The 23,586-nt window shown below is 35.3% G+C and overlaps 2 protein-coding genes across 2 annotated transcripts in view; both read left to right on the top strand.

The window, feature by feature from the left end:
• The window catches only part of KIF27 (kinesin family member 27), a 32,132-nt gene extending 30,589 nt beyond the window's left edge, over positions 1-1,543 (top strand). The window contains exon 19 of the mRNA XM_072031433.1: positions 1,421-1,543. Coding sequence (XP_071887534.1) covers positions 1,421-1,422 — 2 coding nt within the window. The 3' untranslated portion in view covers positions 1,423-1,543. The remainder of the gene's footprint in view (positions 1-1,420) is intronic.
• Positions 1,464-19,031, top strand: GKAP1 (G kinase anchoring protein 1). The gene is made up of 11 exons (XM_038170962.2): positions 1,464-1,679; positions 2,627-2,770; positions 8,627-8,704; positions 10,169-10,301; positions 11,335-11,357; positions 12,095-12,247; positions 12,635-12,736; positions 14,632-14,695; positions 16,001-16,071; positions 16,958-17,035; positions 18,729-19,031. Exons 1-11 carry the CDS (start codon positions 1,464-1,466, stop codon positions 18,774-18,776), a joined length of 1,110 nt encoding a protein of 369 aa, XP_038026890.1. The 3' UTR covers positions 18,777-19,031.
• Positions 19,032-23,586: the final 4,555 nt, after the last annotated feature.

The following is a 23,586-nucleotide window of genomic DNA, read 5'->3' as shown; positions in this document are numbered from 1 at the left end:
CTAGATACATAGTTGTGGTCTGATCAGCTAATCTGAATATCAGCATCAAGTAGATTCACGGCTCAATGGCCGTTTTCTCCTAAGATGACCAGCTTCATTTTCTCTTATTTTGAGAGAAATGGAGTTGAGTAACTTTGTGTGATGAGAATGCTCTTTTCTGTAACCTTTTTGTCTCCTGTAAACTTAAGAGTAGAGCATGGTTCTTTCATCTCTGAAAAGTGAAATGACATATTCCTTTTAAATAATTATTTTGGGTAACGGTCTCTGCCATGCTATTGTTGCATGTTGACATACCTGAGTATATATGGAGCACCTATACAATTTTGGACTGGAGAAATTCTGGAGTTAAGTGGTAAAGAGAGCCTGTTGAAACTTCTGCAGAGTCTCATGTTCTTTTGTAATAGTAGTTAATAAGGAACAGATTTGTAGGTTATCTAAGCAGATAACTAAAGAACTTGTTTCAAACTATAAAGATTCCTTTTGAACAGTAATTTCAAGAAGTATGTATTATCTCACTACACCTCTGTCGTAATATGTCAGCATATCTAGATGTCTGTTTTCTATGAAATTTGTAATCAGAGATGGATATCATCACTTTCAATACTCTGCTAGTTGACCAAACTCTGCATGGAAAAACTGCAGTTTGACAAACATATATATACCCAGGATCTAGCTTTAATGCTAGGTAAATGATTTGATCTTTAGAATGGTGTCACAGGGATGTACATGTTGCTTTTAGCTACAGGCAACAACAGAAGGCATAAGTGTTACTTAGTTCTGTCTCCCCCCAGCATATCCTCTGTGTCTTGCTGTAAGAACAGGTGAACTTGATGTTTGTGGACGGTACCAGCTGAAATGCTGGGTTCACCTCCCTGTGGAGAAAACTGCTTGCTGAATCTCCAGTGCATTGCAAACAAAACTAAACTTCTTGTAAAAGAAGAGATAAGGCTGCTTACCCAAAACTGGAGCTTGCATATGTGTATTCTCTACTTCATTTTTAAGTTGTGTTTGTCAGGCTCCAGGGATGGCATCTGAAATAGTTTTTAAGCACTAAATTATTCTATTCTATTCTATTGTGTCTTTTTCCACCCAGAACATGAAGACCAGCTTCTTTTAGAGCCACCTTTTTTCCACTATATCTCTCAAGAGCGAATGTATTAGCCTAAAATGTGTTTGGTAGATTGGTTTTTTTTTTTTTTTATGTAATTCTTCTTTAGTTACCTAAGGTAATACAGCGTAGTCAGTTAAAATATAAATAAATTATACTGTATCTTTTTGATTTCTCCCTCATTCCCCCAATTCCAGCCCTGTCTTATGCTTTTTGAGCCAAAAAAAAACCACTTCTGTGGTTTAATGATATGAATTATTGCTTGTTTGATCAAACAATGTTTTCATTCTACCTTCTGTGCTACTTTCCCAGGAAACTGATAATTAAAAGAAGCCAGCTCAGTAGAATTTCAGACATGGCAATGGAATCTGCTATAATCAGTTCAGTCCCTACCACTGCATCTCGTTTTGCCTTACTACAACTGGAAAGTGATACTGATTCAGAGCCTGGAAAAGGCAGAAATGGCCGACGTGCTGGTAAATCTCTAGCTTCAGGGTGTAGATCTACAAATGTGAAGAAAAGAGAGAAAAGAAGAAAAAAGAGAGAACAGCAGCAGAGTGAGGCCAATGAGGTAAAGGGATTGTATTTTCAACAGTGAGTAAGGTTGTTATCTCATAAAGAGTTTTTGCTGTCCCTGAAAAGTCATTGGTTTTTGTTTTCCCTGTGAAAGAAGAACTACTTAATCACAGATTACATCTTTTTTTTGTCCGTTTTGTTTTAAAATTACTTCTTTAGGTGAAAGTAGGATATTCTGTATTTTACAAGCTAGTGTGTACTTTATCTAGCTAAACACAGATGTAGCCCAGGCTATAGAGTAGTAGGGTAAAGCATATGTTAAGGAAGTCCCTGTTGATATAGTGATACTAAATTGTTTTTGTGCATTCATTTTCACTCAGTGAAATAATCACTGTCAGTTAATGTTTATGCTTTAGCAGCGAATATCTTGGAGTTGCAAAATTTGCAGGTTGTCACAATCACATTTTCTAATTATGTAAGGTGTTTTAAACATGGCAGTATTGTATCCATATGGTGCAGCAATTAGAGGTAATTCATATTGCAGGTTCGTAAATATGACCTGTTGCAAACTATAGGGGCTATCTACATTATTCTTTTTTTCTACCTGAACATTTTGTTCTTCCATTCACGCATGCCAAAACAGTATACCACAGTTTCTTTGGTATTATGTTTAATTTAGTTCAGGTATGGGCACTGTCTGGCAGAACATGAAAACTGTAGGACACCGCTACCCATTCAGATTTGTTCAAAGTATTTTCAGCAGGAAATATATATTTATTTTGTTATATTACTGCTGTTTCTAATCCACTGTTAAGATATATGAGAAATTCTGTTATGGTACGTACCATAGCCAATTAAACAAAAATATAGCCCAAACTGTAGAGTAAAGTAAAACATGTATATGTCTGTTTGCATGTGTATAAATACTTTTGTTGGTCTGTTAAGGCTCTTTCTGTGTTCTTGTTAATATATTGTTTAATATGAAACGTAACTGTTTTTCAGCTCAGAAACCTTGCTTTTAAAAAGATTCCTCAGAAATCTTCTCATGGAGGCAGTTTATCTCAGCAAGAACAAAAACTGCATGCTACGATGAAAAAGAACTCTCAGGAAGAAAATTGGCAAGAGTGGAGACAAAGAGATGAGCAGGTACAGCTTACTGTGTTTAGCAGTCTTTGACTTTCCTGAAATAAGTTTCTTTATTAAGTCTCATGGATAAAGAGATATGGCTGGAGAGGAAGCAACAAAATACTGCCACATGGAAGGAAAAGTTTCAGTGGAAATTCACAGGTTAAAAGAAGTCTTTTTGGTTCTTGACTTTAATTTGGCATTGAAATAGTCCTTTTTGGTACTGAAGAATATATAGTGATTTTCTTGTACCATGCTGAATATTAATGTTTTGAATTGTTTGCAGTATTTCAACTATTTTTAGGATAAAATAGCAGAGCTGAGCAAGTAAATAATCTTTTTAGTTCTTTAGTTTAATCTATTGGGTAGTGTTTAAAGAAATCTTCTGGTACACTTTTTTTTTTTGAGATTCTTTCAAATTGGTTGGCTGCTATGCAGGTTTATTCTTTTTAATTTATTTCATCCCTGAATTCACTGTGGATAATGCAGTTTTGACTGTCTTGTTACGTCCTTCAGAGTAGTTAACTTTGCATGAACTTTTTCAAGGCAAACTGCAGATAAGTGACACTGACAGGAATTAAAAAGTATTTAATGAAACTAATGAACTCCTATGCTGGCAGCTAGTAGGATGATATTTTCATCTAGAGATTTTCAGCTTATATCTCACCAAAAAAGATTGTATTGAACTACTTCCCATTGTAGTTAATAGAAAATATAGAAAGCTATATTGACAAAAGATTGACAGTTGGATGCTGCCCTTGGTTTTTATATGTTGCTAATACTTTGATATAGGTTCTTCCTTAAACAGAATATATCCAAGTTCTTACCTTTGCAGGCTTCTGGATGGTTGTCCTATCAGTGGAGTAATGACCTAATAATCTTTTTGAAAATTTCCAGAACTAACTAGCTTTAGAATTACTTCTAAGGTGCAGACTTGCTTTGTTTAGTAGGTAAAATTTTTGTATTCTGTATGCTATTAAGCAATTATTTCAGGTAAAAATGAGAATCTTGTCTTATTATTGGATGGTGAAATGGTCAGATGAAGTTAACTCAATTATAAAAAAATAAGTCCTTGTTCATTTTGATCTTACTGACATAGGCTACACTACTGTGTAGTTGCCTTGGAATTCTTTTGTTTTAAAAATACCTTTAGACCAATTACTATTATAGTGACATACAGTTGTTAAAGTCCTAAAGACATTTCTTTCTCATTTTTATAAGGAAAAGAAATAGCCAAATTCCATCACAACTCTGAGACTGAAAAATAGGCTGTTCCGTAGCACAACGAACAGCTTTCTCTGGTTACAATGGACTGAGTGTAAGGAACAGAGGTACACTGTGGACCATCAGTATTTTTCCAAGAAACTCCTTGTTAAATTTAATTTTGCTACAGTAAATATTTAGAGAAACAGCTGTTCAGCATAATCACTGTTAAATTGCAGTGTAAACACAAAATAATTGTTTCAATTTACTGATACAACTCATGCACTATAGGTTTCTCAGACAGCCATAGAGGTTATGGTGAACTTTTTTGGTTCATATATGATTTAAATCATCAGGTTTACACCAAGGTACCAAAGATACCGAAGTGCCAAAAATGTCCAGAACTACTTTGAATTTCTTACTTAACCCAGAAACTCTTAAAATGTAAATATTAAAATCTAGTGGATGGGAAAAGAAATTGTCACTTGTGATTCCTGTTGTAGAACAACAATGAAAATGTTTGCCATAGTACAAAATATATAACATGAAGTGGGTATCTTGGGATATTCTTTATAAGATACGCATAATCAATAATCTCCTTTTAAAACGTTACATTATTTCACTGTTTGTAGTTGCCACTGCTGAATTACAGCACTGTCAGGCATTGAAATAGCTTTGTTTTTCTTGCATGATGGGGAAAAAAGAAACAAGTGAAAACGGTGAGGACTTCAGTTTATCATATGCATCTCAAAAGCTTGCATCAAATGTTGGTTAGTGTTGTCAACTCATGATTTCTGTTTTTTTTTTTTATTTGTTTGTTTATTTGGCGGGGGTAAAAATTATACTGACAGTATTACCAGATTTAATAAAAATATCTCTGAATGGGAGAAACTGATTAACAGGAAGGTTCAAATTGCAACTTGCACATGTTTATCAGAGAGAAGAGATACGGACTCAAACTGTTCACATTCAGAAGGCATGAAATCCTACTCTCTCACTTCCACAGCTTCCCTTGTCCAATAATACAGTATTGATGAAGAGGTAAATGTTGAATGGTATACTGTAAGGAAGGGTGATGCTCAGCACCAGATGAGAAACAGTGGGTCCCTGCTGTGGATGCACTTCCACAAAGAGCAGCTCCCAATACACGAAGAGTTCCTCCTGGCATATTTACCTTTCAATTTGCCATACTATGTGACAGTTTCCTTCTATTGGATTTTGACATCAGAAGTTAAGTTTGTACAAACTGTAGAGCTATTGTGTAAATATGATGGATAATACTAGTCTGTCTTAGCAAAGCTTTGAAGAGAGTCACTAAGTGTTTTGCATGGATTTCCATTTATGAGGGGTATTATGTGTACTCAGAGCTTAGTTATTAGAATTGTATCATGAGTACATAAGAAAAGGAATCTGTGGTTTCTGGATTTTGGATAGGTTTAAGTGATAATGAGCACATTCTGAAACTAAGACTGTGTGCACTGAAGCAGGACTGAATGTGCTTGGGAGTCTATTGGGTAGATGACTGTCTTTGAGAATAATCAGGTCTAAGCAGCAGCTCAGCGGAGTGCTTTAGAAGTAGTGACCTTTGTTCTGCTTATGGACAGCTTCAAACATGCTCAGGCCTGTCCAGAACTGAATGGCTACTAGGTAAATTAATTACGATAGGGTTATTGTTGTATTAGAGATCACATAATGTATTTGTTTAATATTCATAGTAACATTATGGCAGCACCGTTTTGTGATAATTATTTAGCACACAGGATTCTAAATTGCTGCTTACAGATACACTAAGTGATAAAAGCATGCTAAGTTAATCTTTTTGTGAACATACCATATTTTTGTATGTTAACTGTTCTCTTTTGGGTATTTTTTTCCCTATCCTCATTCTGTCTCACTCTCTCTTTTTTTTTTAATGTTCATATTGTTATAAATTGCTCAGTCCCAAAATAGGATTATAATCAAAGTTTACAATTTATTAAAAGAATAGAGGTAAGCAAACAGCGCTGGGTGCATCGGGAGTCTCCGCTCTACCTAGATGCACACCAGTTACATAAAGTAGCTGATTTTTATGCTCCTAGGCTAATACATATTCATTACTACTTCTAAAAAAAACGGGTTATTATAATTAGCTTCCGGGATCCAAACCCTCCTACTGGAGAATACGCATCAGTCTCCGGTGGTCCCCCTGGGGGTCTTTCATGCTGAAGGCTCGTAGTCTTCCTCTCAGTTTTTTTTTTTTTTTCTTGTCCTTCCCCTTTGTACTCCTTGGCAGCATGTCAAAAGCTTACACAGCGTCCCCTGCAAGTTTTGTCTTCTAGCCTCCTTCAGCTTCTTTCTTCTCCTTAATCTCCTGGCCACCTGGCCAGATATCAGGGGCTTGCATAGTGTCCCATTCAGAAGCCATAACAGTTACTAGTTGTTGGCAGTTGTTCTGAAACCCCCAGACATCAGAGACTTTAAAGAAAGAACATACAAACACAAATAGCTCTCTTATTGGCACTTCACGAGTAGTTAAAACATTCCTCACAGGCCATTCACAGGGACACTCCAGTCACATCTATAGCAGTGCTAAATCAACCACAAAGAAGGCAAAAAGGTTGTAACTGTTAGGAATAAGAGTTCGGAATAACAAAAGCAAATAGGCTCATGGATTTGAGGAATATTTCTGAAGATTTGATAAATTGACTATAATGAGGGGGAGACTGGGACACGGGGAGGAAAGGGAAGAAACCACATCTGTGGAAGAATTAAATTGCCAGTGCAGGACAGACAGAACTGCTCTCTATTGTCACGAATTGTTAAAATATTCCTTTGCAAGGTACAAGGACTATATACATTAACCATTCTGTTTTTCTTACCCTTATGGTTATACAAGGGTACGTAAGACAGAAGGTCATATTCATCATACCATGCGGCCCCAGCACTGTTCCATACTGACACGAATCAGATGAACATATCTCACAATATGGAGCTTTTCAGTGTAATGGAAAAGTCCTAATTTTTGATAGATAACTACCATGGTCAGAATGGATTCAACAGTTGTGGGCAAAAGCAGTTCACTTATTTGTGGAGGAATTTCAGTCAGTTTAACCAACTCCTAATTACTGATTCTAGTCCTGAAAGAAAACAAAGAAATAAGGTTGGAAAACAAACAAAAATCACAGAATTTCTAGGTTGGAAGAGACCTCAAGATCATCGAGTTCAACCTCTGACCTAACACTAACAGTCCTCCACTAAACCATATCCCTAAGCTCTACATCTAAACGTCTTTTAAAGGCCTCCAGGGATGGTGACTCCACCACTTCCCTGGGCAGCCTGTTCCAATGCCTAACAACCCTTTTGGTAAAGAAGTTCTTCCTAACATCCAACCTGAAACTCCCCTGGTGCAACTTAAGCCCATTCCCCCCCTCGTCCTGTCACCAGGCACGTGGGAGAACAGGCCAACCCCCACCTCACTACAGCCTCCTTTAAGGTATCTGTAGAGAGCGATAAGGTCGCCCCTGAGCCTCCTTTTCTCCAGGCTGAACAACCCCGGCTCCCTCAGCCGCTCCTCATAGGACTTGTTCTCCAGGCCCCTCACCAGTTTTGTCGCCCTTCTCTGGACCCGCTCAAGCACCTCGATGTCCTTCTTGTAGCGAGGGGCCCAAAACTGAACACAGTACTCGAGGTGCGGCCTCACCAGAGCCGAGTACAGGGGGACAATCACTTCCCTAGCCCTGCTGGCCACACTGCTTCTGATACAAGCCAGGGTGCCGTTGGCCTTCTTGGCCACCTGAGCACACTGCTGGCTCATATTCAGCTGACTATCAACCAATACTCCCAGATCCTTCTCTGCCTGGCAGCTCTCCAACCACTCATCTCCCAGCCTGCAGCTCTGCTTGGGGTTGTTGTGCCCCAGGTGCAGGACCCGGTGCTAGGCCTTGTTGAACTTCATACAGTTGACCTCAGCCCATCGGTGCAGCCTATCCAGATCCTCCTGCAGAGCCTTCCTACCCTTGAGCAGATCGACACACGCACCTAACTTGGTGTCATCTGCAAACTTACTGAGGGTGCACTCAATGCCCTCATCCAGAAATCAAACAGAAGAAACCTCACTGTTGTCTCTGTAACACCTTTCCTCCCCACTTTTTGCTCCCCATTCCCATTGCTGTATGCTGCACTTCTTTTCTCAGAAATTGGAGAATATCTCAAAATCATTCAGGTTGGCTTAGCTCTGCTCTCCTGTTAAATGGTCTAAAAAAAGGGTGCTTACTCTTTTCTACACAATGAAAGAACACAGACTCTGATGATCTTTTCATGATGATGCTTTAATCCCTTAGCATCCCTTTGATTTTTGTTTAAAATCATTTTTATTTTTAGTCTGAAATAAATCTCATAAACAAGTCTTCAAGATGCAATACATGTTCCATAAAGATTTTTATAACTTACTGTGCGGTTACAGCCATCAAACAGTTTGGCAAAGCAAGTTATTTTATTACTCATAATACAAAAATGTATATCTGTTATAAATAATGCCATGTTCACGTCAGTAAAGCTTTCTGGTTACTCTACTGATACACGAATCAAAACAGAAATTTTAATGTGGTCTTGGTTTGGTCTGCTTTTTCTCTTTTTTTTTTTTTTTTTAATGTTTTAACAAACCAGTCACAAGGAATGTTAATTTTGTTTCTTCAGCTGACATCTGAAATGTTTGAAGCTGATCTTGAAAAAGCTTTGCTGCTGAGCAAACTGGAATATGAAGAGCACAAAAAGGTATTTCTGGGATTCATCCTAATGTAAAAACAGTAGAAGTTTTTGAGATTTGAATTTTAAAAGTAAAGTAAATCACTCTTAAAAGTACAGCTCTTTCATTTACATTGTCTGCCTCCGCTCCTCAGATCCTTGAGAGTTTAGAAAAATAGAGGATTTGAGAGAAAGCATATCTAAAAATATATTGGGTGGTTTGTTTTGTTTTTAATTGGCTTGTGAAGAGTACAACAAGAGATCCAGATCCTGATCTTGCTCAGAACAAATTTGGCACACTTGGAGAGTCAGAGGATCAAAGCACTGACTTCTCTTAAACTGTTAGTTACATTTAAAACTGTTACATTTTCACTAACAACCTTTCTCTGTTTTAAATATTTTATTTCTGATAAGCTGTATACACTTCCCTCAGCTGGTCAGGGAATAGATTGGATCAGACTGTTATTTTCTGAGTGGTTCTTACAAAATACTGAAGAGTTTTCTTTAAAAGTGTGGTTAAATAAATTTTAATTTCTAACAGGAACTTGCTTCTTAGCATTAACTCAGGAGACAATGAAACGTTACAAAAAATATAAGTTTAACCATAATTATGCATCATGAAGAAATAAAATTTACACATGCACTTCTGTGCAAATATACTCATATGGTATTTCAGTTATCGGAGGAGGGAGAATACCACAATGCTTAAAACCCAGAATTATATTTTTCACTGGTATACTAGAAGTACTTTTTGAAAGTGAAGACAATCTTCGGCGTAGTAGTATTTTTTACTTTGTGCAGACTTTTTTGAGAATTACCTTTCAATAAACAGTACACAAGTACAGGTTAAAAACATTGTTTTCATGGAAAGAAAAGTACTCAATTTCCATCTTTTTTTCATATAACATTTTCTTCCTTAAGACTCCCTATTTGGGCTAAAATAGAACAAAACATCTGGGACAGTGACACTTTGCTAAAAATGTTAATGCAGATATGGGGGGAAGTGTTGTTTAGGTTCAAATGGATATTGTGTACCAGCCTGTCTGATTTCAAAAGGAGACAGCTGTTAGAGCATTGCTGAACACTAATTACTCTTACTCCTCCTGAATGAATAAGTATATTTTAAGAATAAAATGAAGGTACAGTAGACCTGTTTATTTTCTTTAAAGGAAATGCTAACCTTCTTGCATTTGATTACCTTATATTCTAAATCTGAGTTTTTATATAAAATTGTGGAGGTGATTGAGGGGGTATTAGGTTGATAATTCATTTGTGATTTAGTGAAGAGCAATGCTCTACTTCAGAAAACAGAACCGATGCTTAATTGCTGATGTGTGCCTTACACTCTTTAAACCAATCTGAAGCCTGCAAATTCCTGTTCAGGCCAAAGTCTCCTTTAATATATCATCACCATATTTTTCCTTTATAAAGCTTCAGATAAAACAATATTTGGGTATTGAAGAAAATTATACCAGTGGGACTTTATTCTTCTAGGAATATGAAAACAATGAATGTACTTCACCTCAGTCAAAGTCTGTGAATAAGAAAGAGAAAAGAAAGAACCAGCAAGGAAAAGACAAACCTCTCACTGTGCCCCTGAAAGATTTTCAGTCAGACAGTAATATAGGTATGCCTTATCATACCATGTGAGCTGTTCTACTTGGAATTTTGATAGTGTGTATGCTAACAGCAAAATGACCTTCTGTCTCTTTTCATTAATACTGTGTTTGAAAAAACACTAAATGAGTTGAAGTTAACATGTCCTACAAACTCTAAAATCTAATTGTTCATTATATAATAATAGACTAGTTAAATAAGCAGGAAAAAATAAAAGGTTAAAGAAAACATAATTTAATGTATCCCTGGGGTGGGAAGTAAACTCAAATATTGTGTCCGTTTTAATCTGTAAGTGTTTTTTGGAGTGATGTAGTATGTCTGCATTCTTCAGGCAACTGAGTTCTTCTGTTTTGAATAATAGCAAGTCAGTTTGCCTTTCTTCAATACTGTTTTTTATTAAAATGTGCAAATACAGAAAGAATTTTTATATACTTGTTATGGGTTACGTGTTTAGAACTCTTATTTTTGTCTATAGAGAAAAGCTTCTGAAATTTAGTGAGGAAGTAAGTTTAAGGTAGAGTCTGGAAAAGGAAGTTATTTGTTTCCTAACATCCTCTTTCTAAGGATGTTTTTTATGTAAATTTACAACATTATAATTCTAATTCTTTCCAGTAATTTGAATATAAGAAAAAGAGAAAAAGCACAGTGTTAGTATCTTAAGACGAGGCAGTGGAAGGCATTCAGGTATACAGTGAGAAATATGCTATAAAATCCTAAGTTAAAAACAATACCGAACAAGAAGTTGTAAGCATATGTGCCAAAAACATTGCCTTCCACTTTAACTGAAGCAAATGTATATGGGATGCTGCTTTTGATTTAAATAGTGTGAAAGGACTGAGAAAAAAATCAAATATACAGAGATTAACCCAAAATGCACTTTATAATGCTTTTTACTTTTTTAATGTGGCATTGAGAGGCGACTAATGTGGAAGAATACTTTTTTTTTTTTTGTCCCCTCTTTTCAAAATGGCTTGTTTTTATAGTGAGCTATATAAAATATCAGTGACTTCTTGTTGTCATTTCATTTTTTCTGTTCCTTTCAGATAACCTTGCTAAAAAACATGAGGTAAGTCTTCATTTTTTCTTACTCAGCTAAATTTTCTTACTAAATAAAAATAAATCTTATATTTAGAAAGTAATTGCTTGGACACTCTCTGTAGTGACAAACAGCTATATATTCCCAAACTGGCTGATCTGCATTTGGAAAACTTTTACAGATGCAGATTTAATAGGGATGTATGTCTGTAGTGTAGTACTTGAGAACTTAGTGTTGGCTTTCTTAGAGATAGCTCTTGCTTCTTTAGTTCTCAGATAGTGTTAAACTTTGATGAGAATTGTAAATTTGTATGTTCAAAAATAAAAATCGTAGTACAAACAAGAAGCATTAAGAAAGAAAGTTAAGAAAGGTTAAGAAAAGGTTAAGAAGGTGCTATAATGTTACTATGTTGTGGTACAGTGCACAAATATTAAAGTTCGTAGAGGGAAAAACAGTTAACAGTGAAGTGAAACAAAACAGCAAGGGCATAGTGCAAAAGTATCTAAATCTGATTTAAAATTAGATGTTTCGTGTAATCCCATAATCAGTTAAATGATGACCTTTAATTTCTAGCTCTTCAACTGGTATCATATTCTTTAGGTAGAAATCACAATATTGTCAGGATGTACAAGACAAAATAATATCAGGATGTTGTCTTCCATGACTGAGGTTATTTTTGAAGCGTGTTGAAGCATGAAGCAATGAAGCATGAAGCTCAATAATAACCTGTGTAAAGGGAAATCTGTTATGATGTTTACTTTTGACAGGAGGTGAGCTCTTCCCAGACTTCATTGAGTGATGGAAGATTTTTCAACAGGCTAGATGATGATGTTCACAAAATACTTAAAAGAGAAAAAAGAAGAGACCAGCTTGCTGACTGCAATGAAACAGACAACTGCACATCTCATGAGCACAACCAGGCATGTAAAATAGAAGTCACTCTGAATTGAAAAAGTTTCTTGAAACTATGACAATGATGAGAAGATAGTGCTAATTACAAGCTGGATAATCTTAAAGAACATAAACAAAGAACAAAAACTGACAAAATCCTGTAACATATTTTTTAATACTTTTATTAAACTGAAGAGGTGTTTAAATCATGTGTGATCAAAATAAGTTCCTCATAGAACATGCCAATACTTATTACTGTATTTCTTATTTATTCTTTTGGCATTTGTGAAGATATTCTGATCCAATTTCCATTAAAAAAAAATAAATCTAGTTTATAATAGAGAAATAAGTTGCCTTTCCTAAAAACTGAATTCACGTGACTCAGTTATTAATAAATGATACTTGCTTGTTTACAGGAAAGTGTTATGAAAAATGGAAGAACAGAACAACTAGAGCTTGAGCTTGAAAAGAAAGATGCAGAAATTCAGCAACTTAAAAATATAATAACCCAGTGGGAGGTATGTAGCTTAAAAAGCTTTAAAGTAGTGAACAAAATTTAACTTTAGTTGTGTCTTATTATCCATTTTGAAATAAAGTATGTATTAATATGTAGAGATGATTTCGTTTGGACACAAATTGTCTTTACAGAGCAAAAATAATCCTCTTCTGCTACTTGAAGTGGTCTTTTTTGGTAAGTTAAGAATGTAAAAATAATTAGAAGAATCAATGCAGAATACCCTGAAATAAAATTTTATTCATTGTCTAAAAAAAATTAAAGTAGTAATCTAAGACTAGGCAAGGTATTCACCAATCTGATCTGTCTTGGAAGTTAGCTCTGCTTAGGGCAGGAGGTTGGATTTCCTCAGGTCTTTTCCAATTTGTAAAATGGAATTTATTCTTTTTTAGTTCAAATAAGCTTTTCAAATAGTTCAAATTCAAATAAGTAACTACTTATTTGTTGTAGGTTTTTTGTTGTTGTTTTTCTTTAGAGATTCAGTCCACTATGTGAACTGTGTATCTCTAGAATCTCTTTTTAAAGAGAACAGTATTTGGAAAGGTTTAAGAGAATTCCCTTAAAGCTGTGGTGTAGCAATAATGAAATCCTATATTCTGTCTTCTATTAAATACAAGTAAAACTTCATTAAAAGCTGTTTTCACTGTGTACTAGAGTTGTAATACCCAGGTTAATTTTTTTTTTTTGAAGTATAAATCTGTTCAGATTTACCACTGTTAGAACTTCACTGCATTTGGCAGAATACAGAAAATGCATATGGATATTGGTGAGATGATAGATGATGATACAGCTGTTTAATTTTATAAACTTGTCCAGGTAGTCCAGAGTTTTAGGTGGTCATCAAAGGTCTTGCTTAAGTGTAAGTTTTTGAAACTTTAAAATGCCATTTCATTTCCTTCCAGTTCCTGTAAATGTTAATGTTTATTGTTTATGATAGTGTGTTGGTATACTGGAATTGGAAGTGCTATTATTTAAAACAAAACAAAACAAAAAAACACAACCACAAACTGTGGTAGGGCTGCAGTTACTGGGTATATGCACATGTGCATGGTTCCATGACATTAAGAAACTGGAAAATCCACAAACAATATTAATAGTTTTTTTTTTTTTTCTCATGTTTTCAATGCATTGGAGGGTAAGCAGTAGCTTCAACTTTTTTAGGGGGACTAAGATTTGTGAGGACTAGGTGATATTCTAAGTGGAAGGTGATAGCTTTAAAAAAAAAAAAAAGTGTACTTGAAATAGAACTTCATGTTCAGTTTTCTTTCAAGAGCCTACGGGAACCAGAGATTCATGACAAGAAAAATAAGTTTAGTTAAGATAACATGGCTAAAATGTGCATTGGTGGCCGGTTAAGGAAAAGGCTGCCTTATGAAGAAAGCGTATCGGATTGGAAAAAAATCAAAAAAGGGATTCTTGAAAAGTAACCTCTAAAGAGTTGAAAAGGAGAGATGGTAACTATGAACTAAAAATACTGAATGAAATAGTCTGTAGAGCAGCAAGATCTTACTCTACTCACCAAGTAATATGAAAACTCTTTGTATTATCCAGAAAGTGTGTTTATAATTGTGTGCTGTCTGAATGCTTTTCTGGCAAGAAACCATAAAGCCTTTGATGCAACAGGCCTTTATAATTCAGGCAGCTCTAAATGGTTGTTCTTGTACTGACACAACTCATATTTTAACTTCCTCTAAGGCTTGTGGTTGCCTTAATTTCTGGGCTTTCAGTTATTCACCCATTTCACTTGTCACGTATCCATTACTTTGGTTGTTACTTATCTAAGACAAATCAGATTCCCTGCAGCAGTGATGATTTTCAACCTGAAAACCTTTTATTCGTGGTTATTTAAAGAATGTTATTATAGTGTATACAGGTAATAATTTATTTTCTTTCATACAGGCAAAGTATAAAGAAGTAAAAGCAAGAAATGCACAACTTCTGAATATGCTTCAAGAAGGTGAAAGTAAGTAAGAGTTTTATCAGGGAATTTCAAAATTCTTTTAAAAACCTGGGAAAACTTTCCAAGCAGCTTTTTTTTTAAAAAAAAAAAAAAAAAAAAGTTGTCATAGTGACTAGAAAGAACTAGGAAGCCATTGATTTGCAGAAACTCCAGTAAAACAGAGGGTTTGGACCACACAGTACTGCATTTCTGATACTACATAATCAAGCATTTTGAGATCATTCTTCGAAATTTAAACTGCTTAGTTATGTTTTAGGTAGAGTGATTCTTTGCGTTGGACTTTGTTTTCCTAGTGACTTGATCTGTTCCGGACTGATCTCATTAGCCTCAAGTGGCACTGATTCTGGTAAATGTTCAGTTCTTGTATTTTTGCAAACTGCTCTGAGCGGTTGGAAACACTCTACATCAAGCATTTTGCCATACAATGAATAGGGACAGCTAAACACTATTATACATGAAATGATATTTCTCTTCTGTTGTAGCACTGTTCATAGTTCCCATAATTCAGAGTTTTTGTCAAAGATTGAAATTATATATATACACAGATGTGCATATTTATGCACATATATACATAATTATTCTAGTATCTTTTTATGTGTTAGGCATAGTTATCCCTTAATATCCTTAATGTTGTATGAAGTAGTTGTATGGGTCTGTGATACCAGGCACACTTAAAAAAAAAAAAAAATTGCCTTTGCTTTTCAATTTCTTAATTTATCTCATACGTGTATTTTCCTCTCTAGGTTAGATTTTTGAGTTAAAAAAAAAATCTTTTTTTTTTCTTTTCTGCAAGTGAGTTTATAAAAAAGCTAAGCTGTTTGTAGTTCTCAATGATTTTATGAATGTTTCATAATGTTAACTCATTGGAACTTTATTACTTCAAGTCAGTTCTGAGACAAGTACAAATGTTTTCATCTTTAAAGGAAAGAGGTAAAGTTCTGAAGGTTTTTTCTATGTGGAATAGTGATGGAATATAAAAAACATGCAACTTTGTGGTTTTATCAAATCCGATCTTGTACAGAGTTAAGAGTATTCTGTATTTTGTCTCCAAAATTTGCTTACGGGGTTAAGTGTTGTATAAGTAGTGCAAGGTTGAGGTTTAACCTTCAGAATTTTTCAAGCTGCTACTAATGGCATTGGTAGCTAATACCTACTTTTGATAGATATCGTCTGTTGTCTCAGTGAAGGCAGAGTTATTCAGAAGTAACAAAATAGTGAATTAAAGAAACATCATAGTGCTGTTGCAGAGGAAGACCTGCAGATTCAGGAAAAATCCTCATGCTTTGCTGTCTCTTTTTGTCTCTGTAGTGAAAGACAAAGCAGAAATACTCCAACAGGCTAATGAATCACAAACTATCAAAAATGAATTGACCTTACAGGTAAGCAAGGTTTTCTTAATGTACTTCAAAAATGCCACGGCAATGATAGGAGGAAGCTGAAACCACAACTTGCTTGAAGTAAAAAATGTTATGTAGCGCTAGGCTAATGAAATGTATGTCAGAGGACATGTAAATCTCTGGTATGATTAACATAAAACTCTTTCTGGAAAGACAGCAGACTTCAGCATGCCTGAAAGGATTTTGCCTTCAACAGTGCCTTAAGAACATCATCCTTTGGTAACCGAAGCTCAGAAGCAATGAAGGGTGCTTCAGAAGATGCTTTTTTTTCTGTATGCTGTTTCAGCGTTGTTTTTTGGTGGTGGTGGTCTGGAGGTTGTTTTTGTTTTTGTTTGTTTCTAGTCTCTGGTTTGGAAAAGGCTGCTGTATAAACACAAGTGAAGTGCAGATGACTTATAAGCATGACTGTTGGCAAGCCACCACTGTGAAGAGCACACAAGATTTTTAAGCTTAGCTTCAGTTTACGGCTACTATTCTAAGCCTTTAACTCATCTAAACTTATTATCAATTTAGTAAATTGTCTAAACTTATTATCAAGTAGTAATTTTTAAGGACAACATAGTAAGCTTATCTGTATTGCATAATATTGCATCAATTAATTGCTCTATGGAAGAAATTAATGCAGAGTTCAAAAGTCAGAAGAGTTTTTAACTATATAGCTTTCAACAGCATTATACAGGTAAACCTGTAAATGTTGCTTTGGAAATAATGGTCATTAAAGAATGTTTTATTTGTAGCTGGTAGTTTTTCTTGAATCCAGCACATATTACTGGTTTGTCCACATGATGCTAATGGAGAACTAAGTTGACTTGATAAACTTGTAGATGTTAACCATACTTTATAAATGAATAGTCTGTATATTTTTTAGGTAACTACACTTCATGCTGCATTAGAGCAAGAAAGGTCCAAAGTGAAACTACTGCAGGCAGAATTAACAAAATACCAGGTATTGTTATTTTACATACCTGTAATTTTATCTGTTGTTGATGTAACTGAGACTGTCATGAGGTAACATGCTCCAAGCTGACCTGTTAGCTTGAATGTTTTTAATTTAAGAAATAATTTTCAGTTCAAGATGTAGGGGAAAAAAAACGCACAGTAGCAAAACCAATTTGTACTTTAAAACTTGAAGTATGCTGGTAAATAAAAGCAAGAAGTTCCACCCATACTGTATCTAATTGTGTAATTGCACTAACTGTAGATTTCATAGTGTTTTTTTTTTCTCACACATTCTTCCCTCAGTTCTGTATCAGAGCTTTGTCTCTAGCCAAATCTTTGTAGGAGATGAACACCAAGTTGTGTCAAAATTGGGTGCTAAGATCAGTGTCTTGCTGACTGTACATATGCTGTTTAGCATGGCCACTAATACAAATCATGTTAGTAAATTTCAGTTAGCAGCAGTATAAACAATATGATGCTCAACATTCTGTCTTTTTTTGAGGACAGCAAATATTTAATCCCATGAGACTGAGGACTTGTACTTGTGCATGGCTTGGCACATTTTATATTTGTCTTTGGTTGTGACCTTTTGCATAAGTTGCAGGGAGAGCTTATAGGATATAGTTGAAACTGTTAAGGTAGCCCTGTAGACTTTGGCAAACAAGTGTCTTCAGATAACGTAAATTCTGTGGCTGACATTACATTGATTCTACAGGTAATTTTTTGTCTTTCTGTTTTTGTCATCTCCCTGTCACTTTACCACAAGTGAACAAGCTGTTTCTTAAAATTGTTGTGCAGCAGTTGACAAATATAGGTAGTTCAAAAATAGGTAGTTCAGCCTGTTATAGACAGAAGAAGCCTTACAGAAGCCTTCCCCTTAGGGAGACGCTGAGTGCTCACACCACTAAGTGAAACTAAAGTAAATCCATTACTGCTGCATTTATTCATATCACTGTTCTCACTACGATAGCTAGTATTTTGCTAATATTTAGTATTTATTGTAAGCAGACAATTTTTATTAAGAAAAGTTCATCATGACTTGTAATAAGCAGGATTAACAGTGTAACAGTATTGACTGAAAAACATCTTCCTTTACATGCTTTTGTAATTACCACAAAATCACCTTGTCTTTTAGTCTTTGCCACATCCCCTGGTATATGCTTTTATCTTTACATGTTTTTCTGTGTTTTTTAATGTTTTTTTTTTTTTTTTTGCTTATTTTTTAAAAAATGGTCTTGTCTGCCATGCAGGGATCATTGTTTCTACTTCTATTATTCTCCACTGTAATATTTCCAGGAAGATCACAATAACCCTTCTTATCTCCATTTCTTGCATTGGTTTTGATAACACCAGGTTTGCTATCTTTAGGGAATACTTCCCTGAAAGATGAGGAAGCCTTTAAAAAATTTGGATCAAAAATGTGTGGGTTAAAAATAATAAAGAAAAGCAATAAACCAGAGTGGTTTTTATCACCAGATGTTAAAATCCCAATTAGGTACCCTATAAATACCTCATCTGTTTTCATTTATGTAACTGTATTTGGTGTTCAGATGGGTTTGTGTCCCATAATATTTGTATATCTTATGCAACTCATTTTCTTTTACTTGATAATTTATACTAATTTAATAAAGAAAATAACTGCAGATAGAAAATGTCGTGTCTACTACATTAACTAAACATTTGTTTACCTTCTCTTACAGAGTTGGAAAAGAGGTAAAAGGCACTTAGAAACTGACCAGTGCAGGTGATCTCCTTTGCCACCAGATTCAATGCAAAAAACATCCATTTTTTCTTCAGGGTTTTGCAGAAGTTTATATATTTGTTGTACAACTGCTGAACTATGCAGTTTTTGAAGAGAAAATAATTACTAGTCTGATTAACATTCTGAATATTTGATTTGTTGCACTTAAAAGAAAAATAAGAAAACTAGCATTCTGGCAAAGCTTAAATGTTTAATTGTAATGCTACTAGTTTTTTATCATTCAATAAAACTTACTCTTCCATTTCTGTGTTTGAATTCTTGCTTTCATAGATTTTCCCATTTCAAAAGCTCCACTTAATGACTCTTAAGCTACAGATGCATTAGCATGCAACATAGTTTCACCAAGCCAAAAAAATAAAATAAATAAAGCCCATGCAAAGGCATTTCCTTGTTTGCTGAATCCAGATGTGTAAAAATTAGCAGTCATTGTCTCCTCTCCCTGTATGGAACATCTGTGTCCTACGTGAATTTCTGCCATAAAATGCAATATGCGACCTTCAACTACTGTGTAAAATGAGCTTTCCTACACAGCTTTGAAGAACTCCCTGTGCCGTTCTTCACAATAGACTCAATAATATACAGTTAACCTTGGGATAAGATACAAATCTCTAACACATTCTTTTGCCCTGCATAAACTGTCAGTGATATGACTATACAAATACAGAATTGTTTGTGCAAAACTGAATGTAGCATTAAATCCTGGGATGTTTTTGCACAGTTGTTAATGTGGAGCATTACAGAAGTGAAGTAACAGTTGGTTGACTAGAAATGGATTAGAAAATCACTGTTGGGATTTTGGGACCACATAAGATGCAGAGAAAGAACCACAGAAGAGAGGAAGGAGGAAACAAACAACTGTAGAGCTAAACCCAGAAGAGATCTAAAAACAGAAGACTTATTACTGCCTGCAATAAGGCACTAAAAAAAATTCCAAAGCAAAACAGGTGTGAAGATGGTGCTTCATGAGAAGGTAGGAAAGGAGAACGGGACAAAAGTCTTTATCAGTGAAGGTACAGTGGATCTGTAACACTTTTATAATTAGCAATGACTTCTGAAAATTAATACCATGTAGATGCTAACAGTGGAATAAGAGTTGTCTAAGAACTAAGTCATTGTATCTCACATAGAAATGTAGACATTATAGCCCATATTAATTCAAAATTCTTAGTAAGACTGGAAGTCTTACTGTAATTTCACTGATTTTTGTCCTCTTTTTTTCTTGCCTTTGCCAGCTCTTTGAAATTATTTTCCAAATGCTACATTCCCATGAAAGGATTGATACCTGGGCCTGACAGTGCTCTTTCAAAACTGTACATTGTGACCACATATAACTGCAGCATCTTGTCCTATTCTATCAAACACTGCTAGGTGGATGAAAGTAACCTGTGTTTTTAATAGTTTGAAAGAAAGCCAACAAAACTGATTCTGGCAAGAGAAGGCATTTTTCATTATCTGCTGCTCCATAGGAAATACTTACCATAACAAGATAGACTTTTCAGTCGAGACAGTGGTGCTTTTAAGTTTAAGCTGTGACTTTTTTCCAACAGGCTTGCATTTGTAAGCAACTTTAAATTAGGAAATCCAGAATATAGATCTCCTCCTAAAATCCAGGAGGAGCACCAGTTTCCAGGTGCTTTTAAATTGTTAAATTATACGTAGAGGTAAGAATTCAAAGCTGTATTGCTTCAGATGTCTAGAAGGTAAAACCCAAAAGACTGGCTACAAGCTATGTTGTACATTAGTATTCCTGTAAGTTTTAATTTACTATTCTGTTTGTATTTTACATATTTTTTTTTCTCCTTGCTTTCTAGGGCTATCAGTAATCCCTGCTTCACACCCCCTCCCCCCTCCAGCCTTGTGGAACGAACCTGTTTCCTGTACTAGTGTTTGACATAAATGAGAATTTGCTTGTATAATACTTGTTGATTAACAATAGCAGGATTTTTTTTAAAGAAATAAAAAATGTATTCTAAAAGTGCATGTTCATTCATTCAAAAAAAAAAAAGTAAATTTTGTGTTTAAGTGCTAAAAACACACATTTCTAACTGGGGCAAAGCTGAATGTAGTTTTCATTGTTCAGTGCAACTCATCTTGATCCTCTGTATTTCCCTTTTGGGGATCTGCATAAATTACACAAATTATTTAATGAGCTGAATTGTTCTCTACTCTGTTGCTCTTGCTCCTACAAGTTTTGTATGATACCTGGACAAAAACTTTCTATTTTCCCATATCTTGCTTCTTTTACATTTGTAAAAAATGAACATTCATGAAGACGAAGCTGCTTTTCATAGTTGTTGCAACCTGTTTCAGGAGAGATACTCCCACTACGCCTTCTTATGAAAAGTCAGCTGTTCTCTTGCTGTTTCTTTCCCATAATGTGTCATTTCAGATTATGAGTGTACATAATTTACTGATAGACAAACTTCTGATTTCCTGTACAAATCTTCAACAATATTTTGCTTGTCATAGTTGCTTTGAAAGAAAGGGGAAAAAAAACACAACCCCCCTGTCCATTTAAAAAAGAAAGTATCGTTAGAATCTCTTAAGTGAAGGTAAGATAACAAAGAAGTATAAAAACTAAAAGGCTGCTATTTATTGAACATGCTTAGGTTCTGTGCTACCTTTAAGGTAGGTGGTTAAAACAGTAAGACAGAGAAGTTTCCTGTACTAAAATTAACAATACTAATAAATTAACTGGGGGGGGGGGGGGGGGGGGGGGGGGCGAGGGGAGGAGGGGAGGACTGAGGTGTCTTTGCTCAAAGAAAAGCTCCACACAATACAGATTACAGAGACCAAGAGCCTAGTGGAAAGACCAAAGCACAGGATATATACAGAGTAGAGATGGAGAAATAAATTTCTGACATGTATGACTACAAAATTTTAGATACCCAAAAAGATTGTGAATCAAAACAGCAAAAATAAGTGTGGATGGGGCTTTGGTAGTGTATAGCACAATTGGAAAATGCCTGTTAACTACTCAGGAGAATAAAACAGATGAACAGTTCAGAAGCTCAGGGCTTTGTTCCTGTGCAATGCTACTTTTATGAAAATCTTTAGTGTCTTCCAGAGAGTAAAGATAAATCCCACTGAAAGTGAGACAACAGCGTTTTATTTGTTGGAATTACTGATGAGCTGACAAGGATGTTGCCCTCTGATTCAGCTCTAACAACGCACTTTGCTCGTGGTTTGCTGTACTAAAGGCAGCAGTGTATCCATGCAGGGAGCGCCATATCAGCAGCAAAAGATAATCGTTGTCTATCTGGTAACACTTTAGCATGCAGCTTTTATTTAACACCTTTATCTGTGCCTAAACAAAGAACCCTAGCCTTTGTTCCAGCAAATCAGAAATGGGAAGCTTAATAGGTGTGTATTCTTGTAAAGGTCCCACAAGAGTCAAGATGTATGCTCTTTCTCTTCCCTTATTTATTAAAAACTGATTACCAAGGTATTTGTGTTATGTTTTGGCTTTAATATTCAGAAAAGTATGGAGTGTTATGTCTAGTTTATATGAAAACTTTGAAGCTCTTGCATGTATGCTTTACTGTACTTAGACCACATGAAACCTTGTCTAAATTCAAAATTTTATCACTAGCTTCAGGTAGAACATTAAAGTGAGTTTAGCTAAACTGGGTCAGGACCTTCTACTGATATTCTTAATTTGGTTCAACTTGACTTCAGCCAGTATTTTCATTTTGATGCAAAATAATATCTAGTTGCTGTGAACTCTTTTTTGTTTTATTTTAAGCCAATTGGCTGTCTGCACTTGTTTAAATCAATTACCTATGGAAAAAAAAATCAAACTGGAGATGTCTAGTCAGAGTTGGGAATTAAACTGAACTGCTGCAGCAAGTACTTTGATAGGATTGTGAATTAATGAAGAAAAGCTGTACAGATGGTTATAGAAAGGTGAAATAAAAGCAAAGATGGGAGAAAAGGGGAAAGATAAAAACAAAGAGGAAAGAAAGGATATTGCTGAAAAACGTGGCAACCTAAGGAGGTGTAAGGACTTTTCTGTGTCATTTTCACTTGTCCATGCATTGTGCATAAGTTGCATTCTGCATATCTCACTGCAAACACATGCATGTTGTCCTGTTTCAGGGTATTTTCCATTTTGATGCTTCCAGTGTGGGCAAATGAACACTGTTACTGCTGTTATCTGTACCGAAAAAGATGAAGAAATAACCATTCTCTGTGAACGTTTCCTCTGCTCAATTAAGAGCTTTTTATAAATTCAAATTATGATTTTATAGGAATTTGTAGTATTGTTTGTCTGTTAGGTGTTTTCTGTAAATAGCACAGATGATTATTAGTCTAGGAACCCTCAGCTAACCTAAAGCGGGTAGCAGTTGCGCTAGTTAATACAAACCACGCTGCAGTACCCCCACAGTCAGCGAGAGCTATTTTATCTACCAACTAAGAACAGCCCTGGACGAGGCACATCTCCTTGCACTTTGATCGGATTGATTTCTGCCTGAAATCCCTGCTTGGCTGCAGTGCAAAGCGCTGCTGCACCACAGCCCTGCGCCTGCCAGCCGCTGGGCAGGGCACCACAGCCTCGCCGGGGCTGGAAACGGGACGAGCGTGACAGGAAGCGTGATTTTTTTTTCTTGTTTTTTTTTTTCTTTTTTTCTTTTTTTTATTTTTGTTTCTTTTTTCTTCTTCTTTTTTTTTTTTTTTTTCTTTCCTTTTTATTTTTGTCTTTTTTTTTTCTTTTTTTTTTCCTTTTTTTTTTTTTTGTTTTTTTCCCTTTTCTTTTTTTCCTTTCTCTTCTCTTTCTTTTCTCTTTTTTTTAATAG

The sequence above is a fragment of the Anas platyrhynchos genome, chromosome Z (genome assembly GCF_047663525.1).
Source record: "Anas platyrhynchos isolate ZD024472 breed Pekin duck chromosome Z, IASCAAS_PekinDuck_T2T, whole genome shotgun sequence".
In the NCBI taxonomy this organism is placed as follows: domain Eukaryota; kingdom Metazoa; phylum Chordata; class Aves; order Anseriformes; family Anatidae; genus Anas; species Anas platyrhynchos.
The sequence above is the reverse complement of the archived record's forward strand: the minus strand, read 5'-3'. Positions and strand labels throughout refer to the sequence as shown.

Bases quoted from the DNA above. Each gene is read 5' to 3' on its own strand.
- GKAP1 (XM_038170962.2), top strand. From the start codon at position 1,464: ATGGCAATGGAATCTGCTATAATCAGTTCAGTCCCTACCACTGCATCT. The intron at 10,302-11,334 runs GTATGCCTTATC...TGTTCCTTTCAG, and splicing joins TCAGTCAGACAGTAATATAG to ATAACCTTGCTAAAAAACAT. The intron at 17,036-18,728 runs GTATTGTTATTT...CTTCTCTTACAG, and splicing joins CAGAATTAACAAAATACCAG to AGTTGGAAAAGAGGTAAAAG.